Genomic DNA, 24,331 nt, shown 5'->3' with positions numbered 1-24,331 from the left:
TCTGAACAGTAATTTCCTTCAATAAACAGCACCCACACCCCCCTCAACTCCAAACTCCTCCTCCGTGGCTCTGCTCGCTGTGCTGGCTGCTGCGTGTGTCAGGCGAGTCTCTGCTGCCTGCTATGGCAGGCTCTGCTGCCTTACGGATCCACGTTCGGATGGCGGCCGCTCGTCGGGGGAGTCTGGATCGGGCTCGCATTCGTCTGCGTTTCTGGGGTTTCGGTTGTGAGCTGGGATGAAGCTGCGTCCGATTATAGGCTTTCTGCTGCGCGTTTCAAAGTGCGCTGCACCCAGTCTATTTTCGGAGCGCTCAGCCTTGTGCCCCGGCTCCCAGCGCGACACTGAAAAGCCAAACCATTCTCATGAGAATGGTTTGGCTTTGGTTTTATTTTCTGGCGGCTAATCGTGTGGAGAAACTATGCAGCAGAGACAGAGACATTTGTGGGAGCGGATTGACTGCTGTTCGCAGCTAACGTTGGCTCCAGGCAGCCAGAGCAATCTGTGCCGCTCTGGCTCATGCATCGGTTTCTCTTTCATCACGGGGCTTTTTCTGCTTTTTTTCCTCAACTTTCTCTAATCTGGAGAGCACTGTCGCCACCTAATGGGTCCGTAAAATAGGTTATACACCTTCAATAGCTACAATATTTTTACAGGAGATGCACGAGACTTTGATCCACGTCCCACCGTCAAAAAACGCAATTGACGACTTTAGTCGTCTTTGGCACTCTACGTTACTATTCGAATTGACGACTATACTCGTCCTTGGCACTCAATGAGTTAAACAGTATAATTACAATATTGATGCATCACATCTTACCTATAATAGTAGCTGAGACCAAAGCCGTGTGAATCGGAGATTGCTCCCTTAGATGATTATTAAGTCTGTGTCTGTCTAAACTCGCGTCAACAGGGGGCTCTTTCTCTCTCTCTCCTTACCGCCGGACCGGATAAACGCGGAAGTGAAACCCGGAAGTGAAACGCAGCTGCCTGCCTTCACCCGTTCGCGCTGCCTAGCAACATAGCATAAACAATGTGAACGCCACGCATACTCTCGCGAACATCTCTCATTATATTCTAACAGGTTTTTTAGAAGTTATTTTGTGGTTATGGCCGAAGTGGCTGCTGCAAACCGTTTCATTTCACTTCCTGATCTTCCCTGGCCACAGACAGACTAACACTGGCCGATTCACTCGGGCTTCAAGCGAGACTACTCTGCGTTGGTCTCGTCTACTATTAGAGGTAAGATGTGATGCATTGATATTAAATTTATACTGTTTAATAACAATCGAAAAAGTTGCTCGTAGCTGCTTTAAATAACAACATGAAATGTGACTTAGGGTTGAAATGTAGAATTTGGAAACTGTGGAAATTGAACATGGCTCTCCGGTGTGAAGGTGTTCACGTGCTCCATCCACCCCGACCTCAACGGCCATTTCAATAGCAGCAGACTCTATGACATCATACATGTGTACTCTATGACATCATAGAGTCCACATGTATGAAGTAATATACACATAACTAGAAAGGTGATATGCAACATATTGTTGGTTCAGAAAGGTGATATTCTACTTTATACCCGTGGAGATGACAGTTAGTTCTGGTGAGCAGGCTGGCAGCTCGGTGTGTTCTCTTCTTTCTGCCTGCGTCTGCATGGAGGTGATTACTGACCTCACATCTGCATCACCTGCAAGACGGAGCGGAGGGATGGAGGGAGGAAGCGAGAGAGCGAGGGAGGTGAAGAAAGAGTGAGAGAGCACAGAGTGAAGTGAGTCTTCGCTGAGTAAATGTTTTAGAGAGGGCTGTATCACAGGCCAGGATCTGTGTGTGTGTGTGTGTGTGTGTGTGTGTGTGTGTGTGTGTGTGTGTGTGTGTGTGTGTGTGTGTGTGTGTGTGTGTGTGTGTGTGTGTCCGTGGGCACGCTCCTTAATGATTATCCAGCGGTACTCTGCCCTTGTGTCCTTGGACCTGGTCGCCATGGCAACGGCCACCTCCGAAGACAGCGTGAGCTTCCTGTTCCTGTTGAAGCGGTGACATCACATCACACCCACACACACAGACTCACGCACAACACACACACACACACACACACACACACTCACACACACACACACACACACGATGAGAGCGCATGTAGGAAAGGTCAGGATAAGATGGGTGTGAAGAATGATTGTGAACCAGTGAAGGATACTGAATGAATCAGTCAGCTGCTTCATCACAAGCTGCCAGTCTGAGCAGCCAGTCCTCGCCAGGAAAACCTGAACATTGGTCCATTTCCAAAGGGCGTTACAACGACCGATGTTTACCAATGCCACCTCTTGCGGTTGTGTGAGTAAAGGCTTCAAGTCCCTATTTTTCGTCCACCTCAAGTTGTGTCAATTACATTTACAAATCGACTCAGAAACAGGAACAGGTTTGATTTTCTGCATCTTTCGCATCCGTCAAAAAGCCTTTTGCGAGCTGTTTGACATGTCTGTGTTTGTGTGTCTGTGTCTGTGTCTGTGTCTGTGTTCGTGTTTGTGTTTGGGGGAGAGAGACAGAGGAGCAGGGCTCCACCTCTGTCCCCTCTCTGCTTGCTCTCCACGGGGAGCAGTGCTGCGGCAAAAGCAAGGACCCCCGCAGTCACCACCAGGCCATCCTCCCCTGCACTGAGGCTCCCCCCACAGTCACCAGCAGGCCATCCTCCCTGCACTGAGGCTCCCCCCACAGTCACCACCAGGCCATCCTCCCCTGCACTGAGGCTCCCCCCACAGTCACCACCAGGCCATCCTCCCCTGCACTGAGGCTCCCCCCACAGTCACCACCAGGCCATCCTCCCCTGCACTGAGGCTCCCCCCACAGTCACCACCAGGCCATCCTCCCCTGCACTGAGGCTCCCCCCACAGTCACCAGCAGGCCATCCTCCCTGCACTGAGGCTCCCGCCACAGTCACCACCAGGCCATCCTCCCTGCACTGAGGTTCCCCCCGCAGTCACCACCAGGCCATCCTCCCCTGCACTGAGGCTCCCCCCGCAGTCACCACCAGGCCATCCTCCCTGCACTGAGGTTCCCCCCGCAGTCACCACCAGGCCATCCTCCCCTGCACTGAGGCTCCCCCCGCAGTCACCACCAGGCCATCCTCCCCTGCACTGAGGTTCCCCCCGCAGTCACCACCAGGCCATCCTCCCCTGCACTGAGGCTCCCCCCGCAGTCACCACCAGGCCATCCTCCCCTGCACTGAGGCTCCCCCCGCAGTCACCACCAGGCCATCCTCCCCTGCACTGAGGCTCCCCCTGCAGTCACCACCGGGCCATCCTCCCTGCACTGAGGCTCCCCCCGCAGTCACCACCGGGCCATCCTCCCTGCACTGAGGCTCCCCCCGCAGTCACCACCGGGCCATGCTCCCCTGCACCGAGGCTCCCCCCGCAGTCACCACCAGGCCATCCTCCCCTGCACTGAGGCTCCCCCCGCAGTCACCACCAGGCCATCCTCCCCTGCACTGAGGCTCCCCCCGCAGTCACCACCGGGCCATCCTCCCTCCATCCATAAACGAATGCAGCATAACCCCGCTTAGGTCACAGGGGTGTCAAACTCAATTTCATCCCTGGTCCACAACACATCAGCATTATGGTTACCCTACAGTAGGGCCGGTTGTAAATGTAACATGATATAAATGTAGGCTATCTAGCCTACTTGTCATCAGATTATGTAATTGCCTCTGATTAGATTATTATTGGTTTAGTAATAACTTAATAATGAATAATTAGCTCTGAAAGCAGAATTATAGGAAAGATAATGGCAAACAGACAACTAGTAGCCTATAACTATTCAAACTAATTTCGAATTTCGAATTTGAATTGGATTGCGCAAATTGTATTCTTTGCTAGTTCTCGCGGGCCACATAAAGTGAGGTGCCGGGCCAGATTTGACCCCCCCCCCCCCCCCCCCGGCCTTGAGTTTGACACACGTGATTTAGGAGACCGGCGGAGTACCATCTCTTATTATTGGTGGAGCCTGCACCGTGGGGTGTCTCTATCTAATGCTTGGTTCACACCAAAATCATCTCAGAGGCAGCGCGTCACGGAAGCATCAACCAGCGTCGAGCAGGAGCCTTGCCATTCACACCAGAAGCACTCCTGTTTTGCTCCACGCCTCGCTCCGTTTTGACCCGCCCCTGCTCACAACTTGCATTGACTTCATGCCTGGCTGCTCGCGTACTGCACGCCGAAACTATCGCTGCAGCACACGTGCAGCGTGGCCTCAGCGTGGCGAGGCAAACGTGCTGTGGCCGGTGTGATCGGTCTCTCCTGTTAACAAGGACGCCGAAATGAAACTCCCTCGTTGCTTCAGCGTTGCTTCAGCTTCACCATGACCCCAAATGTATACCATACCCCCAGCAACAACAAAAAACGAACCCCTGGTGTGCTTTGAGAAACCTGCGACGTATTGATTTCTTCATGAATGGAATGGATCCTCTGCAGCAGGTAGAGGCTCTGCATATCCTCTGGCCTCAGCCAAACGTTTTGCCACATTGTGTGACAGGTGAGCTCTAGTGTAGCTGGGAGGCTTCCAGGAAGCAGACGCGCTTCACATATCAAACACTACAACGAAGCAGACGTCCTCCTTTCAAGTTCAATTCTCTCTGATCCAAGCCCAGGACAGCCAATGACGACGCGAGATGTCATCTTATTCTGCCAAACACAATTCTTTTTTCATATGAAGTATTATATATGCGTCTTAGATCGATTCAGTGTTTCCCAAAGCCCAAGATGACGTCCTCAAATGTTTTTGTGTGTCCACAACCACAACCCAAAAATATTCAGTTTATAGTAAAAGAAACCAGAAATATTCACATTTAAGAAGCTGGAATCAGAGAATTTTGACTTTTTTTTTTTTTTAAAGAAAAGAAAAGAAAAAACAATCAAAACAACAATCAAGACAATTAATCTATTATCAAAATGTTGATCAACTTATCGATTAATTGTTGCAGCTCTATCTTACACACACACACACACACACACACACACACACACACACACGCACACACACACACACACACACACACACACACACACACACACACACTCCTGCTTTCTCTCTAATATCTTCTAATTACTGATGACGAAGGCTGTCCATTTTTCTCTTTGGAGTCACCTTGGACTTGCACATCCTCTGACTGCAGTATCATTAAAGTAACACACACGCACGCACGCACGCACGCACACACGCACACACACACACACACACACACACACACACACACACACACACACACACACACAGACAGACACACACACACACACACACACACACACACACATACAGTACCCTAATACACACCCACACTGAGTCCCACAGTCTGCATGGTAATGCATGGCTGCACGCTTCACTGGTTGTGCTGTTTCAGAGCGCTCGATCTATTGAGGGAGAGGAGAGAATACGATAATGATAACCCCACCTCTCTCTCTCTCTCTCTCTCTCTCTCTCTCTCTCTCTCTCTCTCTCATTTATCATCTCTCTCTCACTGTCTTTTGCTTTCTAGCCACACTCTGCCTCATCCTTTCCTCTGTTTTCTCACATTTGATCTGATTTGTGTGGCACCAACCAGCCTGGTTGCCAGAATAAAATGTCTGCATTGTAAGTTCCTGCAATCCACAGATATATCACATATGACATATATATATATATATATATATATATATATATATATATATACTGTATATATATATACATACATATACATATATATCACATTTCTGAAGCAAAAATAAGTTCCATATCACATTTATAATATAGATATGTGTATATCAACATTATACGTCATAGAGTCTGCTGACATAGTGCAGTGGCCGGTAAGGGTGTTGTGGAATGTGGATGGATGTAGGGCGTAAACACTTGCTTTTCACACCGGAGAGCTGTGTTCGATCCCCAGTGTTTCCAAAGTCTACATTTCAACTGTGAGTCACATCTAACATTTTGTTATTTAAGAGCTCATTTATGCAAAATTTTCATCCGAAAATAAATGCGTCTGTTTCAAACGGTGTAACCGTCACTGCCCACATACTTCCATTCATCTTTCACGTTGTTATCATGTTAAGCAATACATCCACTAGTGGGCTGTAAAGAGTCAAATGTGTGAGTGTGTGTGTTTCACTGTCTAACCCATGTTTCTCTGTGTGTACAGGTGACCTTGTGTGTTTCACTGTCTAACCACTAGCCACTAGGGGGTGCAGTGCACCCCCTGAATCAACGCAAACTTCGCCCATGCTCATACCCATAGCGAACCTGATGAAGCACAACATGTGAAACGCCTTGTTTATTGTTTTTTTATTTTAATATTTCCCCCCCACATTTTTTATTCCATTTTTATCCCCCATTAGTGCTGATTTTAATTTATTTATCCTGGTTGCTGCTCCACCCTCTGCCGATCTGGGGAGAGCCGAAACTGGCTCCATGCTTCCTCCGAGACATGGGGAGTAGCCAGCCGCTTCTTTTCACCTGACAGGGGAAGCTTCACCGGTAGGAAATAGCACGTGGGACGTTCCCCTCCCTCCGAATAGGCCCCCCGAACGATCAGCAACCAGGATATTGCATGTTTTGGTGTGGGGTTCCTATATGAAGGAAACCCCCAGGGGGCACGGGGAGAACATGCAAACTCCTCACAGACAGGCCCTTTTGACGACCCCACGCAGGCGGTGGGCACTCGAGGACATGCGGACGGGCACACACTCCTTCAGCGCTCACAGCGTCCCAGGTGGGAATTGAACCCAGGACCTTCTAGCTGTGAGGCGACAGCGCTTACCACAGTGCCACTGTGCCCCCTATTGTTTTTTTTATGTAACAAAATAAAGTGTCCATTTTTCCTATCCTGGTGTGCGCTGGAGAACGTCTTCTTCTTCTTATGATTTACCCTGCAACAGCCGGCACCCACGAGAGTATCACTGCTGTGCACCCAGGAGAGTAGCACTGCTGTGCACCCAGGAGAGTAGCACTGCTGTGCACCCAGGAGAGTAGCACTGCTGTGCACCCAGGAGAGTAGCACTGCTGTGCACCCAGGAGAGTAGTGCTGCTGTGCACCCAGGAGAGTAGCACTGATGTGCACCCAGGAGAGTAACACTGCTGTGCACCCAGGAGAGTAGTGCTGCTGTGCACCCAGGAGAGTAGCACTGATGTGCACCCAGGAGAGTAACACTGCTGTGCACCCAGGAGAGTAGCGCTGCTGTGCACCCAGGAGAGTAGTGCTGCTGTGCACCCAGGAGAGTAGCACTGCTGTGCACCCAGGAGAGTAGCACTGCTGTGCACCCAGGAGAGTAGCACTGCTGTGCACCCAGGAGAGTAGCACTGCTGTGCACCCAGGAGAGTAGCGCTGCTGTGCACCCAGGAGAGTAGCGCTGCTGGGAGAGTAGCGCTGCTGTGCACCCGGGAGAGTAGCGCTGCTGTGCACCCGGGAGAGTAGTGCTGCTGTGCACCCGGGAGAGTAGTGCTGCTGTGCACCCAGGAGAGTAGCGCTGCTGTGCACGCGGGAGAGTAGCGCTGCTGTGCACCCAGGAGAGTAGTGCTGCTGTGCACCCAGGAGAGTAGCACTGCTGTGCACCCAGGAGAGTAGCACTGCTGTGCACCCAGGAGAGTAACACTGCTGTGCACCCAGGAGAGTAGCGCTGCTGTGCACCCAGGAGAGTAGCGCTGCTGTGCACCCAGGAGAGTATCACTGATGTGCACCCAGGAGAGTAGCGCTGCTGTGCACCCAGGAGAGTAGCACTGATGTGCACCCAGGAGAGTAACACTGCTGTGCACCCAGGAGAGTATCACTGCTGTGCACCCAGGAGAGTAGCACTGCTGTGCACAGGGCTTTCCTCAACCATTAATGATGGTTCCATTCCATTTAGGTCAGAGGTGCCCAATAGGTAGATCATGATCTACCGGTAGATTCTCATGACTGTTATTGGTTACACCTGCTTTACTTCCTGCTTTACCACCTAAAAAAAGTCAACTTTCAGAAACGTAAAAGGACGTCGTTTTGTTTAAAATGTACATGGAGATTGTACGTATCCGTGGATTGCAGAAATGTAAAATGCCAACATTTTATTCTGGTGATTGGGTTGCATGAACTCTTTCCCTCTCTCTCTCTCTCTCTTTCTCTCTCACACACACGCACACGCACGCACACGCACACACACACACACACACACACACACACACACACACACACACACACACACACACACACACACACACACACACACAGACACACACACACACACACACACACACACACACACACACACACACACACACACACATACCAATCCTCGGAGGACCCTATCCACTCCACTACCTGTTGTCTTGGTAACCACACACTGTGTGTGAACCATGTGACGGGAAAGGTGAAGACAAGAGCTCAGTTCTGCCGCATCGACATGCATGCACACACTCCACACACAAACACATAGACAGCTGCACACACACACACACACACACACACACACACACACACACGCACACAAACACATAGACAGCTACACACACATGCACACACACACACACACACACACACACACACACACACATTTTCACAGATACGGTTCATAGAGATCCCCATAGAATACTGCCATGGCCTTTAGTCTCAGCAAGTATTTGCAACTCGTCCATTGTGTTTCTGTGTGTGTGTGTGTGTGTGTGTGTGTGTGTGTGTGTGTGTGTGTGTGCATGTGTGTGTTTATACCAGTACTGTATATAAGTAGGCTATATTTGCTGCCCACTCAGTTGGTTTTGGCATGGTTTTTGCCAGTTAGCCTTCTAATTCAAAATGGCTGCTACTGTATTTCATATTGTTGCCATATACTGTTAATGTAATATTATAAAATGGGCTCCGTAAATCAAGCGATCTGACTGGTTCATAGCCGTGCTATAATGAGCCTATAGTATGCCACATTCTATCCATATTACTTTGCACAATTCAGTATCACTCCACATCTGAGAAGGGTGTTCAAGCAGCGCTGCAGATGTTTTTCCTCGAGGATGGCGAAGGCGTATCCCGCCCCCTGCTGGTTGGGTCAGGTTTATGAAGGCGTGTCCCGCCCCCTGCTGGTTGGGTCAGGTTTATGAAGGCGTGTCCCGCCCCCTGCTGGTTGGGTCAGATTTATGAAGGCGTGTCCCGCCCTGCTGATTGGGTCAGGTTTATGAAGGCGTGTCCCGCCCTGCTGGTTGGGTCAGGTTTATGAAGGCGTGTCCCGCCCCCTGCTGGTTGGGTCAGGTTTATGAAGGTGTGTCCCGCCCTGCTGGTTGGGTCAGGTTTATGAAGGCGTGTCCCGCCCTGCTGGTTGGGTCAGGTTTATGAAGGCGTGTCCCGCCCCCTGCTGGTTGGGTCAGGTTTATGAAGGTGTGTCCCGCCCTGCTGGTTGGGTCAGGTTTATGAAGGTGTGTCCCGCCCTGCTGGTTGGGTCAGGTTTATGAAGGCGTGTCCCGCCCCCTGCTGGTTGGGTCAGGTTTATGAAGGCGTGTCCTGCTCCCTGCTGGTTGAAACCCCTCTTTATTTTCACATGACACCCGTTGAACAACACACGCATGCGGCCAGCCACACACACACACACACACACACACACACACACACACACACACACACACACACACACACACACACGCACACTCATGCTGATGGTGGCCGGTGAAATACAGTCTCTGCATTTATCCCATCGAGGCATGTCCTTCCCCCACGGGGCGGCCAGGAGCACTTGGGTAGCTTTCAGTACAGTGCCTGGGGACCAGTTTCAGCTTGCCATCATCACTGGTCAGGTGACAATGTTTTTAGTGGGGGTCCAAACTGATGTTGTATGGAGGAAACCCCCAGGGGAGCACAGGGACAACATGCAAACTCCACACAGAAAGACCTTTTTCACAAGATAGCACACCTGGGCACTAGGCACCGAAGGCATGGAGAAACATGCCCAGTGCCAACAGCGTCCCATTCGGGAATCGAACCCAGGACCTTCTTGCTGTGAGAGGCGAGAGTGCTACCACTGTGCCACAGTGCCCCTGCCCCCTGACTGGAACATGAGCTTGTTAACATGTCCAAGTCACATTTTCTCCAGTGGTCAAATTCGTTTTGAAAGCCGTTGCTGGGATTGTTGAGATTGTGTTTTACAACTACCAAATGTACTAGCTAAACCGGAGATAGCCTGTGTTGCTACTGTAGCTGCTAGCTAGCTGCTCTAACTTACATTACATTGCACAGCAACTGCCGCGTGTCCAGGTATATAGTGTAGCAGTAGATTCCCTGCCTACCAACACGAGGGTTACAGGTTCGCGCCCCCCGTGTTACCTCCGGCTTGGTCGTGTGTCCATACAGGCATGATGGGCTGTGTCTGCGGGTGGGAAGGCGGATTAGGGGTATGTGTCCTGGTCGCTGCATTAGCGCCTCCTCTGGTCGGTCGGGGCGCCTGTTCGGGGTTGAAGGGAACTGGTGGGAATAGCGTGATCGTCCCACGCGCTACGTCCTGCCGCGGTGAAGCTCCCCGCTGTCAGGTGATAAGAAGCGGCTGGCAACTGCGCATGTGTCAGAGGAAGCATGGTGCTAGTCTCGGCTCTCCCCAGATCAGCAGAGGGTGGAGCAGCGACCGGGGCAGCAGGGGGAAATTGGCAAAGTACAATTGGGGAGAAAATGGGGGGGGGGGGCTCAGAAAAAAAGGGCCACGGGCCGCAATTGGCCCCGGACCAGACTTTGGACATGCTTGAAATAAAGCAACTAAAATGTGTGTGTGTGTGTGTGTGTGTGTGTGTGTGTGTGTGTGTGTGTGTGTGTGTGTGTGTGTGTGTGTGTGTGTGTGTGTCTGTGTGTGTGTACGTGTGTGTGTGTGTGTCTCGCTGTGTGTGTGCGCGTGTGTGTGTGTGTGTGTGCATTTGTTCATGGTGCATCTGCATGCGTGCGTGTGTGTGTGTGTGTGTGTGTGTGTCTGTGTGTGTGTGTGTGTGTGTGTGTGTGTGTGTGTGTGTGTGTGTGTGTGTGTGTGTGTGTGTGTGTGTGTGTAGATGTGCGGGCCCAGTTGGTGGAGCAGCAGCGGTGTCTGGAGCAGCAGACAGAGATGCGGGTGCAGCTGCTGCAGGACCTGCAGGATTTCTTCAGGAAGAAGGCGGAGATGGAGACAGAGTACTCCAGGAACCTGGAGAAGCTCGCCGAGAGGTTTATGGCCAAGACCCGCAGCACCAAAGACCACCAGCAATACAAGTAAGGAGCAGTGGGGTAGCTCAGGCCTTGGCAGAGGAAGCCGCGGAACTGATACTGAAAGCTGTAGTTCCTCGAATGGTCACTTGAGGCTGGACCCAAAAGGGAGTCGTTCCCCGTTCACCGCCATGTTAAAAAGGCTTTATAACAGGATTAAACATGTTTACAGCCGGGTTTTGGTCTATATACTGTAGCTAATTTCACCTTTCCTTTCCTGACAACTGTACGGGGAGGGATTTTTATACAACTCATCTGTTTACTGTAGAGTAAAATAGACATAGGAAAGACTGTGTTTTGGGTGTGATTGACAGGTTGCTTGTCCGCATGTATACTTTTTGCAACTCAGTTTAGGTGAAACCATGCCCCCATACGCCACCTCACTTCCGCTCGCACTGATGCCGACCGGCAAGCTTGGAAAATGCTTGGGAAATATGAATGATGGCCATATACACTTTATGCATAATATGACACATTAATTACCGGATATACTGTATATCACCTTATGCATATAATATGACATTATTTAAGTAGTAAAACATATTAACATTGTTTTTTCTTGGCTTTTAAAAGTAATCATCTTATCACCATAGTAGTAGTATATATTCGGGGCTGCAGTGCAGTGTCACCCATGCAGCGATTTAATGTTACTATGAAAGCAATGCTATGAATGCAATTACCTTTTTTAAATGGTGATTGTGATCTGAGAACCGCAGGCAGTCTGCAGTAGAAGGGCATAAAAAACGGTGTAATGATGATCACAAAAGGGCGAACAAATCATCTCTGTTTGAAGTTACAATTTTCTGAAGGTTTAATCTTGCGGTTAGGGCTAGGTTATGCCAGGATCAGACTACACGATATTTTTTGTCGTTCACGATGTCACCATGTCAGACGAGGCCATCATACTGCCATAAATTCGTGACATGTCTTGGTCGGGAGACTGGCCACACTACAAGTGTATTCTCGCTTAACACCGACAGAGCATCGTATGCCACCGTCATCACGTCGTCTGCTGTCGTCAGCGAGTTCACAGGTCGTCGGGGAGGCGGGCCTGTGAACGAAATCTCCCAGCATGCATTGAGGCCACTACATTGACAAGAAATAGCAACCAAATCAGCCTAAATAGGCTAAAGTGGTAGATAGAAATAATGTTTATGTTAGCACAACATGCAATTGTAAAAATTTCAATATTGGGCAAAATAAAACATTGAAATCCAAACACAACCCTATGTGAAACATGTATGTAATCCAGGTGCTATATATATCCCTTGCAGAATTAACGTTATTTGGATGAGTGACAGGCTCTATTGTGATGCACTGTGATGTCCGCTCCAGCCTCCAACTTACTTCATGTGCACGCCCACTATTTTCTTGCCAGCTGCTGCGAGACGAGAAGGAAGAGAAACGAACATGCAGCCGACTCTGCTGAGCTCATGTTATTTGTAGTGAGCAATGCCCATTGCCCAGGCGTTTAAACGCAAATTAAAACACCCTGGCCTTTTTATCTCTTTTATTCTTTTGAGCGGAGCGGAGCGGTGAGTGCGAGTGGGTGAAATCTGTATCGAACGGGGAGCGGTCTCCCCAGGACCTGATACCTGTCTTCCGGGGTGTCACACTAGGCGAAACCATGTCCAAAAGACTGACATGCCAGTCTTTTCGTCAGGGCGTCGTGAGGCGTCCTAGACGTCCCGACTGGTCCCGACGCTGGTCTTTGATTATGTCACACTACAAGAGGTGAAGACGGCCGATCGTCGTCCCCGATGGTCATATTCGGGCCCGACGCTGAAAATCTGTCGCGCACGACCAAATCGGTCTAATATCGGGCTGAATTCGTGTAGTCTGAACCAGGCATTAGGGATACGGTTAATACATACATGTAACTTTTTAGGTGAGGGTTTTGTCAGCTTGCTAAGCTAGCAGAGCGCTGCAGCACTTCTTCCGGTCGCGTCATGCGGGCGTGGGCGTGGTTTCACCTAAACTGGGTTGCAAAAAGTATACACAGCTCGCCAATCACGGACCAATAGCAGGCGGAGCTGCAGCTCTGCGGGAAACCCCCCGGTCTCGTGCCGTTTCACCTGAGCTGCACAAGAACCCCAAGATGGTGTGTGTGTGTGTGTTGTGATAGTGTGTGTGTGTTGTGATAGTGTGTGTGTGTGTGTGTGTGTGTGTGTGTGTGTGTGTGTGTGTGTGTGTGTGTGTGTGTGCGTGTGTGTGTGTGTGTGCGCGTGTGTGTGTGTGTGTGCGTGTGTGTGTGTGTGTGTGTTGGAGGGATTGAAGGACCGCTAACTTCCTCATCTTTCGTCTCCCTTTTTTCCAATTTTTCTCTCATTTTCTCCCCAATTGTACTTGGCCATTTTCCCCTACTGTCCCGGTCGTTGCTCCACCCCCTCTGCCGATCTGGAGAGAGTTGTAGACTAGCACATGCTTCCTCTGATACAGTACATGTTGCAGTTGCCAGCTGCTTCTTTTCACCTGACAGCGAGTTTCACGGGCAGGATGTATTGTAGCGCGTGGGTCCGTGGGAGGATCACGCTATTCCCCTTGCTTGTGTGTTATTCATGCTTGTGTACTCATGCTTTTGCATGTGCGTGTTTGCACGATTTTGTGTGCGTGCGTGCATGTGCTGTGTTTATCGAGTTTAACCTATTCCTATCTCTCTCTCCCCCCTCCCCCCCTCCCTCCCTCTCTCTCTCCTCCAGAAAGGATCAGAATCTGTTGTCTCCGGTTAACTGCTGGTACCTGCTGCTAAACCAGGTAGATTGTGTGTGTGTTTGCTTTCGTGAGAGCATTTTAATAGGGAGTGTGTTTAAACATCAAATCCTCCCCCCTTCCCTCTCTCTCTCCCCCCTTCTCCCTCTACGCTCTCTCTCTGTCTCTCCCTCCCTCCTCCAGGTGAGGAGGGAGAGTAAGGACCATGCTACCATCAGCGACCTCTACTTGAACAACGTCATCACGCGCCTCACCCACATCAGCGAGGACTCAGCTCGCCTGCTGAAGAGGGTGAGACACACCATACCACACGCAGATCATTTGGGATTCAGAGCTGAGATTTTCACATCACTTCAGACTTGATTCAGGACACAATAAAATACATAGGAGAGTGATATAGAAAAGAACAGATAGCAAGACACAAACAACAGAAGACATTCCACAATGATCATACTTACCTACAGTATAGGCTAAAACACCAGTGGTTCCACAGTCTGGATGAAAACCTGACAGAGCTCAAAACAAGGTTGGTTAACGCTAAAATAATACTGTTTGCAGAGTCTGATAACCAGCACCTGCATCTGTATATAAGATTTCGCATTACAGCAGACCAGGTGGATACACTGACAGAGATCACCGCTACTTCCTGGTTACAGCCCCCGACTCAGGTGTATGCACTGCACGCATGCATGCACTTCGGCCATTTTAACCCCCTTGAAAATCGACCAGTGTTGTTGTTTTCCTTATGCGGACAGGCTGACAACATCGTCCACTTCCTTGTATCCCATTTCTCTCTGCAGCCTCCCCTGACCATGCATACAGTAATGGTTTGTGAAGTCAAGCATGTCCTCCGGCTACACGACGGAAGACGCAAGTCATACCATCTAATCAATCCTTTCATTTTCTCTACACGTGTCATTTGTAGCTGCGCTACTTCATGAATGTGTCATTAGAAAAGCCTGAGAAAACAGGATGCTGTGGGGGATGCAGCGCAGAGTCAGACCACAGGGGGCGATCGGTTTTCCGATAGGAGCGAAGCGGGGGAGTCGTCGGTTTGGGAAGAACTCCAGTTACCGTAGGCTTGTTTCTACAGCTTCTTTAAGTATGGGGGAGGAGCTGTATTAAAGGGAGCTGATTCTAAGGAAAAGTAAAGTCTACATTATATTCCCAGGAGCTCTGTTGGGGCCGCCTTGAAGCTTAGCAAATTAAACACGCGCGCGCGCGCACACGCACACACACACACACACACACACACACACACACACACACACACACACACACGCCTCCAAGTTTAGCTCAGCACGTTCATTATTAATCCCTGTTCTGGCTCGTCTTTTATTCATGCTAACTAAAGTGCAGATGTGTGCTGGGAGCGATGTGCCTAAAGTGCAGATGTGTGCTTGGAGAGATGTGCCTAAAGTGCAGATGTGTGCTGGGAGAGATGTGCCTAAAGTGCAGATATGGGCTGGGAGAGATGTGACTAAAGTGCAGATGTGTGCTGGGAGCGATGTGCCTAAAGTGCAGATGTGTGCTTGGAGAGATGTGCCTAAAGTGCAGATGTGTGCTGGGAGAGATGTGCCTAAAGTGCAGATATGTGCTGGGAGAGATGTGACTAAAGTGCAGAGGTGTGCTGGGAGCGATGTGCCTAAAGTGCAGATGTGTGCTGGGAGAGATGTGCCTAAAGTGCAGAGGTGTGCTGGGAGAGATGTGCCTAAAGTGCAGAGGTGTGCTGGGAGCGATGTGAATAAAGTGCAGATGTGTGCTGGGAGAGATGTGAATAAAGTGCAAATGTGTGCTGGGAGCAATGTGCCTAAAGTGCAGAGGTGTACTGGGAGAGATGTGCCTAAAGTGCAGATGTGTGCTGGGACAGATGTGCCTAAAGTGCAGATGTGTGCTGGGAGAGATGTGCCTAAAGTGCAGATGTGTGCTGGGAGCGATGTGCCTAAAGCGCAGAGGTGTGCTGGGACAGATGTGCCTAAAGTGCAGATGTGTGCTGGGAGAGATGTGACTAAAGTGCAGAGGTGTGCTGGGAGAGATGTGCCTAAAGTGGAGATGTGTGCTGGCCGGGAGAGATGTGACTAAAGTGCAGAGGTGTGCTGGGAGCAATGTGCCTAAAGTGCAGAGGTGTGCTGGGAGCGATGTGCCTAAAGTACAGATGTGTGCTGGGAGAGATGTGAATAAAGTGCAAATGTGTGGTGGGGGCAATGTGCCTAAAGTGCAGAGGTGTGCTGGGAGTGATGTGCCTAAAGTGCAGATGTGTGCTGGGAGAGATGTGCCTAAAGTCCAGATGTGTGCTGGGAGAGATGTGCCTAAAGTGCAGAGGTGTGCTGGGAGTGATGTGCCTAAAGTGCAGAGGTTTGTTGTGAGCGATGTGCCTAAAGTGCAGAGGTTTGTTGTGAGCGATGTGCCTAAAGTGCAGAGGTTTGTTGGGAGCGATGTGCCTAAAGTGCAGAGGTTTGTTGGGAGAGATGTGCCTAAAGTGCAGAGGTTTGTTGGGAGAGATGTGCCTAAAGTGCAGAGGTTTGTTGTGAGCGATGTGCCTAAAGTGCAGAGGTTTGTTGGGAGAGATGTGCCTAAAGTGCAGAGGTTTGTTGGGAGCGATGTGCCTAAAGTGCAGAGGTTTGTTGGGAGAGATGTGCCTAAAGTGCAGAGGTTTGTTGGGAGCGATGTGCCTAAAGTGCAGAGGTTTGTTGGGAGCGATGTGCCTAAAGTGCAGAGGTTTGTTGGGAGAGATGTGCCTAAAGTGCAGAGGTTTGTTGGGAGCGATGTGCCTAAAGTGCAGAGGTTTGTTGGGAGAGATGTGCCTAAAGTGCAGAGGTTTGTTGGGAGCGATGTGCCTAAAGTGCAGAGGTTTGTTGTGAGCGATGTGCCTAAAGTGCAGAGGTTTGTTGGGAGCGATGTGCCTAAAGTGCAGAGGTTTGTTGGGAGAGATGTGCCTAAAGTGCAGAGGTTTGTTGGGAGAGATGTGCCTAAAGTGCAGAGGTTTGTTGGGAGCGATGTGCCTAAAGTGCAGAGGTGTGCTGGGAGCAATGTGCATAAAGTGCAGAGGTTTGTTGTGAGCGATGTGCCTAAAGTGCAGAGGTTTGTTGTGAGCGATGTGCCTAAAGTGCAGAGGTTTGTTGGGAGAGATGTGCCTAAAGTGCAGAGGTTTGTTGGGAGCGATGTGCCTAAAGTGCAGAGGTTTGTTGGGAGAGATGTGCCTAAAGTGCAGAGGTTTGTTGGGAGAGATGTGCCTAAAGTGCAGAGGTTTGTTGGGAGCGATGTGCCTAAAGTGCAGAGGTGTGCTGGGAGCAATGTGCATAAAGTGCAGAGGTTTGTTGTGAGCGATGTGCCTAAAGTGCAGAGGTTTGTTGTGAGCGATGTGCCTAAAGTGCAGAGGTTTGTTGGGAGCGATGTGCCTAAAGTGCAGAGGTTTGTTGGGAGCGATGTGCCTAAAGTGCAGAGGTTTGCTGGGAGCGATGTGCCTAAAGTGCAGAGGTGTGCTGGGACAGATGTGCCTAAAGTGCAGAGGTTTGCTGTGAGCGATGTGCCTAAAGTGCAGAGGTTTGCTGTGAGCGATGTGCCTAAAGTGCAGAGGTTTGTTGTGAGCGATGTGCCTAAAGTGCAGAGGTGTGCTGTGCCTAAAGTGCAGAGGTCTGCTGGGAGCGATGTGCCTAAAGTGCAGAGGTTTGTTGTGAGCGATGTGCCTAAAGTGCAGAGGTTTGCTGGGAGCGATGTGCCTAAAGTGCAGAGGTTTGTTGGGAGCGATGTGCCTAAAGTGCAGAGGTTTGCTGGGAGCGATGTGCCTAAAGTGCAGAGGTTTGCTGGGAGCGATGTGCCTAAAGTGCAGAGGTTTGTTGGGAGCGATGTGCCTAAAGTGCAGAGGATTGTTGGGAGCGATGTGCCTAAAGTGCAGAGGTTTGCTGTGAGCGATGTGCCTAAAGTGCAGATGTGTGCTGAGAGCGATGTGCCTAAAGTGCAGAGGTTTGTTGGGAGCGATGTGCCTACAGTGCAGATGTGTGCCGAGAGCGATGTGCCTAAAGTGCAGAGGTGTGCTGGGAGAGATGTGCCTAAAGTGCAGAGGTTTGCTGTGAGCAATGTGTCTAAAGTGCAGAGGTTTGCTGAGAGCGATGTGCCTAAAGTGCAGAGGTTTGCTGGGAGCGATGTTCCTAAAGTGCAGAGGTTTGCTGAGAGCGATGTGCCTAAAGTGCAGAGGTTTGCTGAGAGCGATGTGCCTAAAGTGCAGAGGTTTGCTGAGAGCGATGTGCCTAAAGTGCAGAGGTTTGTTGGGAGCGATGTGCCTAAAGTGCAGAGGTTTGCTGGGAGCGATGTGCCTAAAGTGCAGAGGTTTGCTGAGAGCGATGTGCCTAAAGTGCAGAGGTTTGCTGAGAGCGATGTGCCTAAAGTGCAGAGGTTTGCTGGGAGCGATGTTCCTAAAGTGCAGAGGTTTGTTGGGAGCGATGTGCCTAAAGTGCAGAGGTTTGTTGGGAGCGATGTGCCTAAAGTGCAGAGGTTTGTTGGGAGCGATGTGCCTAAAGTGCAGAGGTTTGCTGGGAGCGATGTGCCTAAAGTGCAGAGGTTTGCTGGGAGCGATGTGCCTACAGTGCAGATGTGTGCCGAGAGCGATGTGCCTAAAGTGCAGAGGTGTGCTGGGAGAGATGTGCCTAAAGTGCAGAGGTTTGCTGTGAGCAATGTGTCTAAAGTGCAGAGGTTTGCTGAGAGCAATGTGCCTAAAGTGCAGAGGTTTGCTGGGAGCGATGTGCCTAAAGTGCAGAGGTGTGCTGTGCCTAAAGTGCAGAGGTCTGCTGGGAGCGATGTGCCTAAAGTGCAGAGGTGTGCTGGGAGCGATGTGCCTAAAGTGCAGAGGTGTGCTGTGCCTAAAGTGCAGAGGTATGCTCGGAGCGATGTGCCTAAAGTGGGGCGGCTTTAGCTCAGGAGGTAGAGCGGGTCGGCCAATGACGCAAGGGTTGGCGGTTCGATCCCCGCTCCCTCCCAGCTGTGAATCGTTGTGTCCCTGGGCAAGACACTTAACCCTCCTTGCCTCGTATGATTGGTATGATTGGTATGAATGTAGACATGAATGGTATGATTGGTATGAATGTAGACATGAATGATGGTGGTTCGGAGGGGCCGTTGAGCGCCAATGTGTGGCTGCCACGCTTCTGAACCACCAGTACGAATGGTGTGAACGAATAATCATCCTGTGTCAGCGCTTTGAGCCTTGGAAAGGCGCTATATAAATCCAATGATTATTATTATTATTAAAGTGCAGAGGTTAGGTTTGATGTGCCGTACGGCCAACGTTGCATTCACGTCCAAAAACTGACACCGCCCCTGAGAGCACGGGAGGAGACGGGCAGCCGACTCCTGCAATGTAAAGTAACTAAGTATAAATACTTCTCGGAGGAAGCATGGTGCTAGTCTTGGCTCTCCCCAGATTGGCAGAGGGTGGAGCAGCGACCAGGGCAGCAAAGGGGAAAATTGGCCAAGTACAATTGGGCAGAAAATGGGGGGGAATAGAATCAATATGAAATTCAGTATTAATTAACAAAATAATATATTCCTAGAATATTGCATACTGTACCCTGAATGGAAAATAAATCTTTTTCAACCAGTAGGCTAATATATTTAGTAACTTGTAGCCTATCCAGAACTGAAATATTAAAAACAACGATTGATATTGGCTGTTTTTAGAAAAAAAAAAGAGAGAACAAAAAAGATAAATTAATTAGAGATTTAACAAACATCAACAAACAGTCCAGGATATTCCATAAAGTTAGAATGCATGAATGAAACAAAATCCAACAAGCTTCATCCAAGTTTTGCATAAAAACGAATTTAACTGATTCCATTTGTTTCATGATCTTTTGCCCATCATGTCATGCCTCACGGTCTCCACAACCACAAAAATGAATGTATGTATCTATCAGCTCAGAAAATTATGCTCTAAATGCAACTGTTGTCATTATCAACAGTAAAGTGCACATGAATTCAGTGAATAGGCTACCACACATGTAAATGATCTACTACAGTATCTACAGTATGTGCATGACATGACACATAGCCAGGCCTATTCTTATTCCATCACTAGTGCTTTTTTGGGAGGAGCAGCTCCCTCTCTCTCTCTCTCTCTCTCTCTCTCTCTCTCTCTCTCTCTCCCTCTCTCTCCCCCCCCCCCCCTCTCTTTCTGTGTGTGTGTGTGTGTGTGTGTGTGTGTGTGTGTGTGTGTGTGTCTCTCTCTCTCTCTCTCTCTCTCCCTCCCCCCCTATCTGTGTGTGTGTGTGTGTGTCTCTCACTCTCTCACTCTCTCTCTCTCTCTCTCTCTCCCCCCTCTGTGTGTGTGTGTGTGTGTGTGTGTGTGTGTGTGTGTGTGTGTGTGTGTGTGTGTCTCTCTCTCTCACTCTCTCTCTCTCCCTCCCCCCCCATCTGTGTGTGTGTGTGTGTGTGTGTGTGTGTGTGTGTGTGTGTGTCTCTCTCTCTCTCTCTCTCTCTCTCTCTCTCTCATTGTCCCTTCAGCCTTCACCCTGTCGTCCTCTGTGGATTACAATGGAGGGGAAATCGAATTAGGAAAGTTACAACCACGAAAAGCAGGCTAAGAAACAGAACTATAAGTGATCTGTCTGTCTGTCTGCGTCTCACCCCGGCCTCTCTACACACAACAAACAGCACTGTCCATGGTGCTGAAAATGATGCAAGTCAATCTGATACAAACAGAATAGATCATCATTCATTCAGTAGTAGGCTAAATAGGACTAGAGAGCCAGTCCTCACAAACGCACAGCTCAAACAAGTAATTATCTGATTCTTACCTTAAATCAGAAGCGATCAAAGGGGCCTGGAGTCTTCTGTCTTTTTGTGTGTGGAAAAACCATATCACACAAATTGTTAATGAAAGTCTAGTCTTTATACATTCCAAAACATGTTTTAAGGGGATCATTTAAGTTTATAGTCTTCTAATTATATTTAATATAATGCCGTGTTTTCAGTTAGCTTTGCACAGAAACAGCCAAGTACTTTTTACTTTATACTGTATTACATTTCACAGCCTGTACTTTTTACTTTTACTTGGGTGAATATTTTGAGTCAGTACTTTTGCTTTTATCAGAGCCATTTTTTTTTTTTTTTTACTACACACGTAACTATGCTTCTACTCAAGTAAAAGAATGTGTGTACTTCTTCCATCTCTGACTGGCTCAGTGGCCATGACAACGGAGACAGCCCGTGGCCATGACAACGGAGACAGCCCGTGGGCATGGCGACGGGCTCAGCTGATCACTATGGGAACAGGATTCATCCATTCTGGGATTACACAGTCATTTAGCATAATGCAATATTCATGCGGCAGTGCGCTGCCACATAACTCCTTCCCAAAGCGGCCGGGCCTGTTTAAAGCAGGCGACGGGGATTGGGTTTGTGCGCAGGCAGGTCGGCCACGGTTCCTTTCACTTAGACATTTATTTGTTTGTGTGTGGCTCTATCCATTTATTTATCCAGCTTGATTGATCAGCGCGGCTTATTCACATTGAAGTCCGGTCTGATTGGGCAGCTTCTCTGGGGTTTTGCCTGCTTTTTTGCGCAGGAGTGCTGTAACTTTCGCTCTCCCTCTCCTCCTCTCCACCTTTCCCTCCCACACGCAGAGTAAAGAGATCACCTTCCAGCTGCAGGAGGACCTGATGAAGCTTCTGAATGAGCTGTACACCGTAAGTGGCACAAACAACGGCTTTAATGCCAGAGGGGGCGGCTGGATTTTGTGCGTCTAAAGAAGGCCAACACACCCTCACTTGACATCTGATTTGTACATAAAGTGGGAGATTTGCAGAAGTCATGAAAGGACATTCTGAAAGCTGCAATATCTCAGTTCTAAAAGCCATCATTTGCATAAATTGCCATACATTTGATCCTGAGCATTTTCAAATCTGGGATTGCTCTTTGCTTCCAAGTCAAAGTGAGGACCATCACAAATCTATGTTCTTTCTCAGATGATATTTAGCAGGTCTGCCAGGAGCCATGTCAAGGTTTATTTTAGTTCTAAGTGCTGACCTTAAAAGCCTCTTCTCTAAATAAGTAAAGAGTGGAAATCAGCTCAGAGTGGACCTGTAGACCTAGTAGGTCCAGATGATCCCTCAGAGTGGACCTGCTAACCTTGAGGAATACAGACACATAGTAGGTCCAGATGATCCCTCAGAGTGGACCTGCTAACCTTGAGGAATACAGACACATAGTAGGTCCAGATGATCAGCTCAGAGTGCTCCTGATAACCTTGAGGAATACAGACACATAGTAGGCCCAGATGATCAGCTCAGAGTGCTCCTGCTAACCTTGAGGAATACAGACACATAGTAGGCCCAGATGATCAGCTCAGAGTGCTCCTGCTAACCTTGAGGAATACAGACACATAGTAGGCCCAGATGATCAGCTCAGAGTGCTCCTGATAACCTTGAGGAATACAGAAACATAGTAGGCCCAGATGATCCCGGCTGCAATGTAACATTTGCTTTTCAGTGTTTCTGCACCGTCTTGTTCAGAGATGCATTGTGGGCTGTGGTTACCTAGGTGATGAAGACGTACCACATGTACCATGCGGAGACGATCAACGCGGAAACCAAGCTGAGGGACGCCGAGCGGCAGGAGGGGCGCGTCAAGGGCATGACGGGGACCTCCGGAGGGGTGGAGCCTGTGTTCGGCCTGCGGATAGAGGAGCGCCACCAGAGACGCAATGCTGCGCGCAAGATGGAGAAGATGAGGGAGAAGGTACGGAAATCGAGATGGGACATACCTGGGAATTCGGGGGACACATTCTAGCCAAATTCCTGGTTGTATTCTCCGCTTTTCACCTCCTCTTTCTCTCTTTCTCTTCCCATCAGAGGAAGGCTAAGTACTCAGAGAATAAAATGAAGACTCTAAAAGCCAGGAATGAGTACCTGCTGACGCTGGAGGCGACCAACGCCTCTGTGTTCAAATACTACATCCACGACCTGCCTGATATTATAGACGTGAGTACACCGTACAAATGCAGGGGCTTCATCCAATATAGGTGTTTGAATGCCAATACAGGGATTTTTTGATTCATATTTTGCGGAGTATAATTAAATTTGAAACATTTGAAGGAAAAAAAATCCAAGAAATTACAATAATCTAATGTTTCCTGTAGAATGGTATGCTTGTCAGGATGGAAAAGCCTCTAAAACAGCAGGTTTGATCATGGGACACTAAAACACTCCATTGAAACGCATTAATTCAAGAGTAACTACACTGCAGGGCAGGAGAGTAACTACACTGCAGGGTTTTGGCTGAATTGCTTCTACCCTGGAATTTATTTTTCTCTAGAATGTGGAAAAAAGTATCAGCATTGCAGCACTGGGTGTCCGGGGAGTGTAGCGGTAGATTCCCTGCCTACTAACACAAAAGGTCACAGATTCAAGCCCCTGTGTTAGTTTAACATTTGTTTATGTGATGTTTCTCTTAGACATAACATGACATTGGGCAATAATATGAAACAAATAAATTGAGGTAGCTCAACAAGCACATGTCAATTATGTCATGACCGACAGGAAACAGCAAGTCTGCAGAGTCATAGAGCACAGGACAAACCAAAAACAGAATTCAAACTAGAAAAACCATGACAACACAAGTAAAACAATAAATTGGTTAAAGCAGCTACGAGCAAGATTTTCGATTGTTATTAAACAGTATAATTACAATATTGATGCATCACATCTTACCTATAATAGTAGCTGAGACCAAAGCCGTGTGAATCGGAGATTGCTCTCTTAAGTCTGTGTCTGTCTAAACTCGCGTCAACAGGGGGCTCTCTCTCTCTCTCTCCTTACCACCGGACCGGCTAAACCCGGAAGTGAAACCCGGAAGTGAAACGCAGCTGCCTGCCTACCCCGTTCGCGCTGCCTAGCAACATACCATAAACAAGGAGAACGCCATGCATACTCTCGTGAACATCTCTCGTTATATTCTAACAGGTTTTTTGGAAGTTATTTTGTGGTTATGGCCAAAGTGGCTGCTGCAAACCGTTTCATTTCACTTCCTGATCTGCCCTGGCCACAGAGAGACTAACACTGGCCGATTCACTCGGTGTTCAAGCGAGACTACTCTGCGTTGGTCTCGTCTACTATTAGAGGTAAGATGTGATGCATTGATATTAAATTTATACTGTTTAATAACAATCGAAAATCGTGCTCGTAGCTGCTTTAAAACAAAACACAAAAATCAACACAAGGCACAAAAAAACAAAAACAAAACAAGCAAAGCAAACAGCAAAAGAAGAAAAAGAAAAAGGATGGTTGGTTCTGTAGGTACTAGTACTAAATAGACGGCTCAGCTTGATCTAGAGCGGGACGGGAGAGGGAGGGGTGAGAAGCTGCAGGGATTCAATGTATCTGAGGAAAGGCTGCCAGACACAATCACATTTGTATATGGAGCCACGTCATGTATGTGTGA

The 24,331-nt window shown here is 49.0% G+C and overlaps 1 protein-coding gene across 1 annotated transcript in view; it reads left to right on the top strand.

Moving 5' to 3' along the window:
* LOC310791888 (SLIT-ROBO Rho GTPase-activating protein 1-like) overlaps window positions 1-24,331 on the top strand; it is a gene marked incomplete at both ends in the record, with an annotated part of 63,380 nt that overhangs the window by 12,822 nt on the left and 26,227 nt on the right. The window contains 6 exons of the mRNA XM_083653566.1: window positions 11,002-11,197; window positions 13,891-13,945; window positions 14,084-14,191; window positions 21,517-21,579; window positions 22,433-22,630; window positions 22,744-22,872. Coding sequence (XP_083509692.1) covers window positions 11,002-11,197; window positions 13,891-13,945; window positions 14,084-14,191; window positions 21,517-21,579; window positions 22,433-22,630; window positions 22,744-22,872 — 749 coding nt within the window. The remainder of the gene's footprint in view (window positions 1-11,001; window positions 11,198-13,890; window positions 13,946-14,083; window positions 14,192-21,516; window positions 21,580-22,432; window positions 22,631-22,743; window positions 22,873-24,331) is intronic.

Source organism: Poromitra crassiceps (assembly GCF_964638095.1).
Source record: "Poromitra crassiceps genome assembly, chromosome: 2".
Classification (NCBI taxonomy): domain Eukaryota; kingdom Metazoa; phylum Chordata; class Actinopteri; order Beryciformes; family Melamphaidae; genus Poromitra; species Poromitra crassiceps.
Note: the sequence above shows the minus strand (reverse complement) of the source record. Positions and strands in the feature narration are given on the sequence as shown.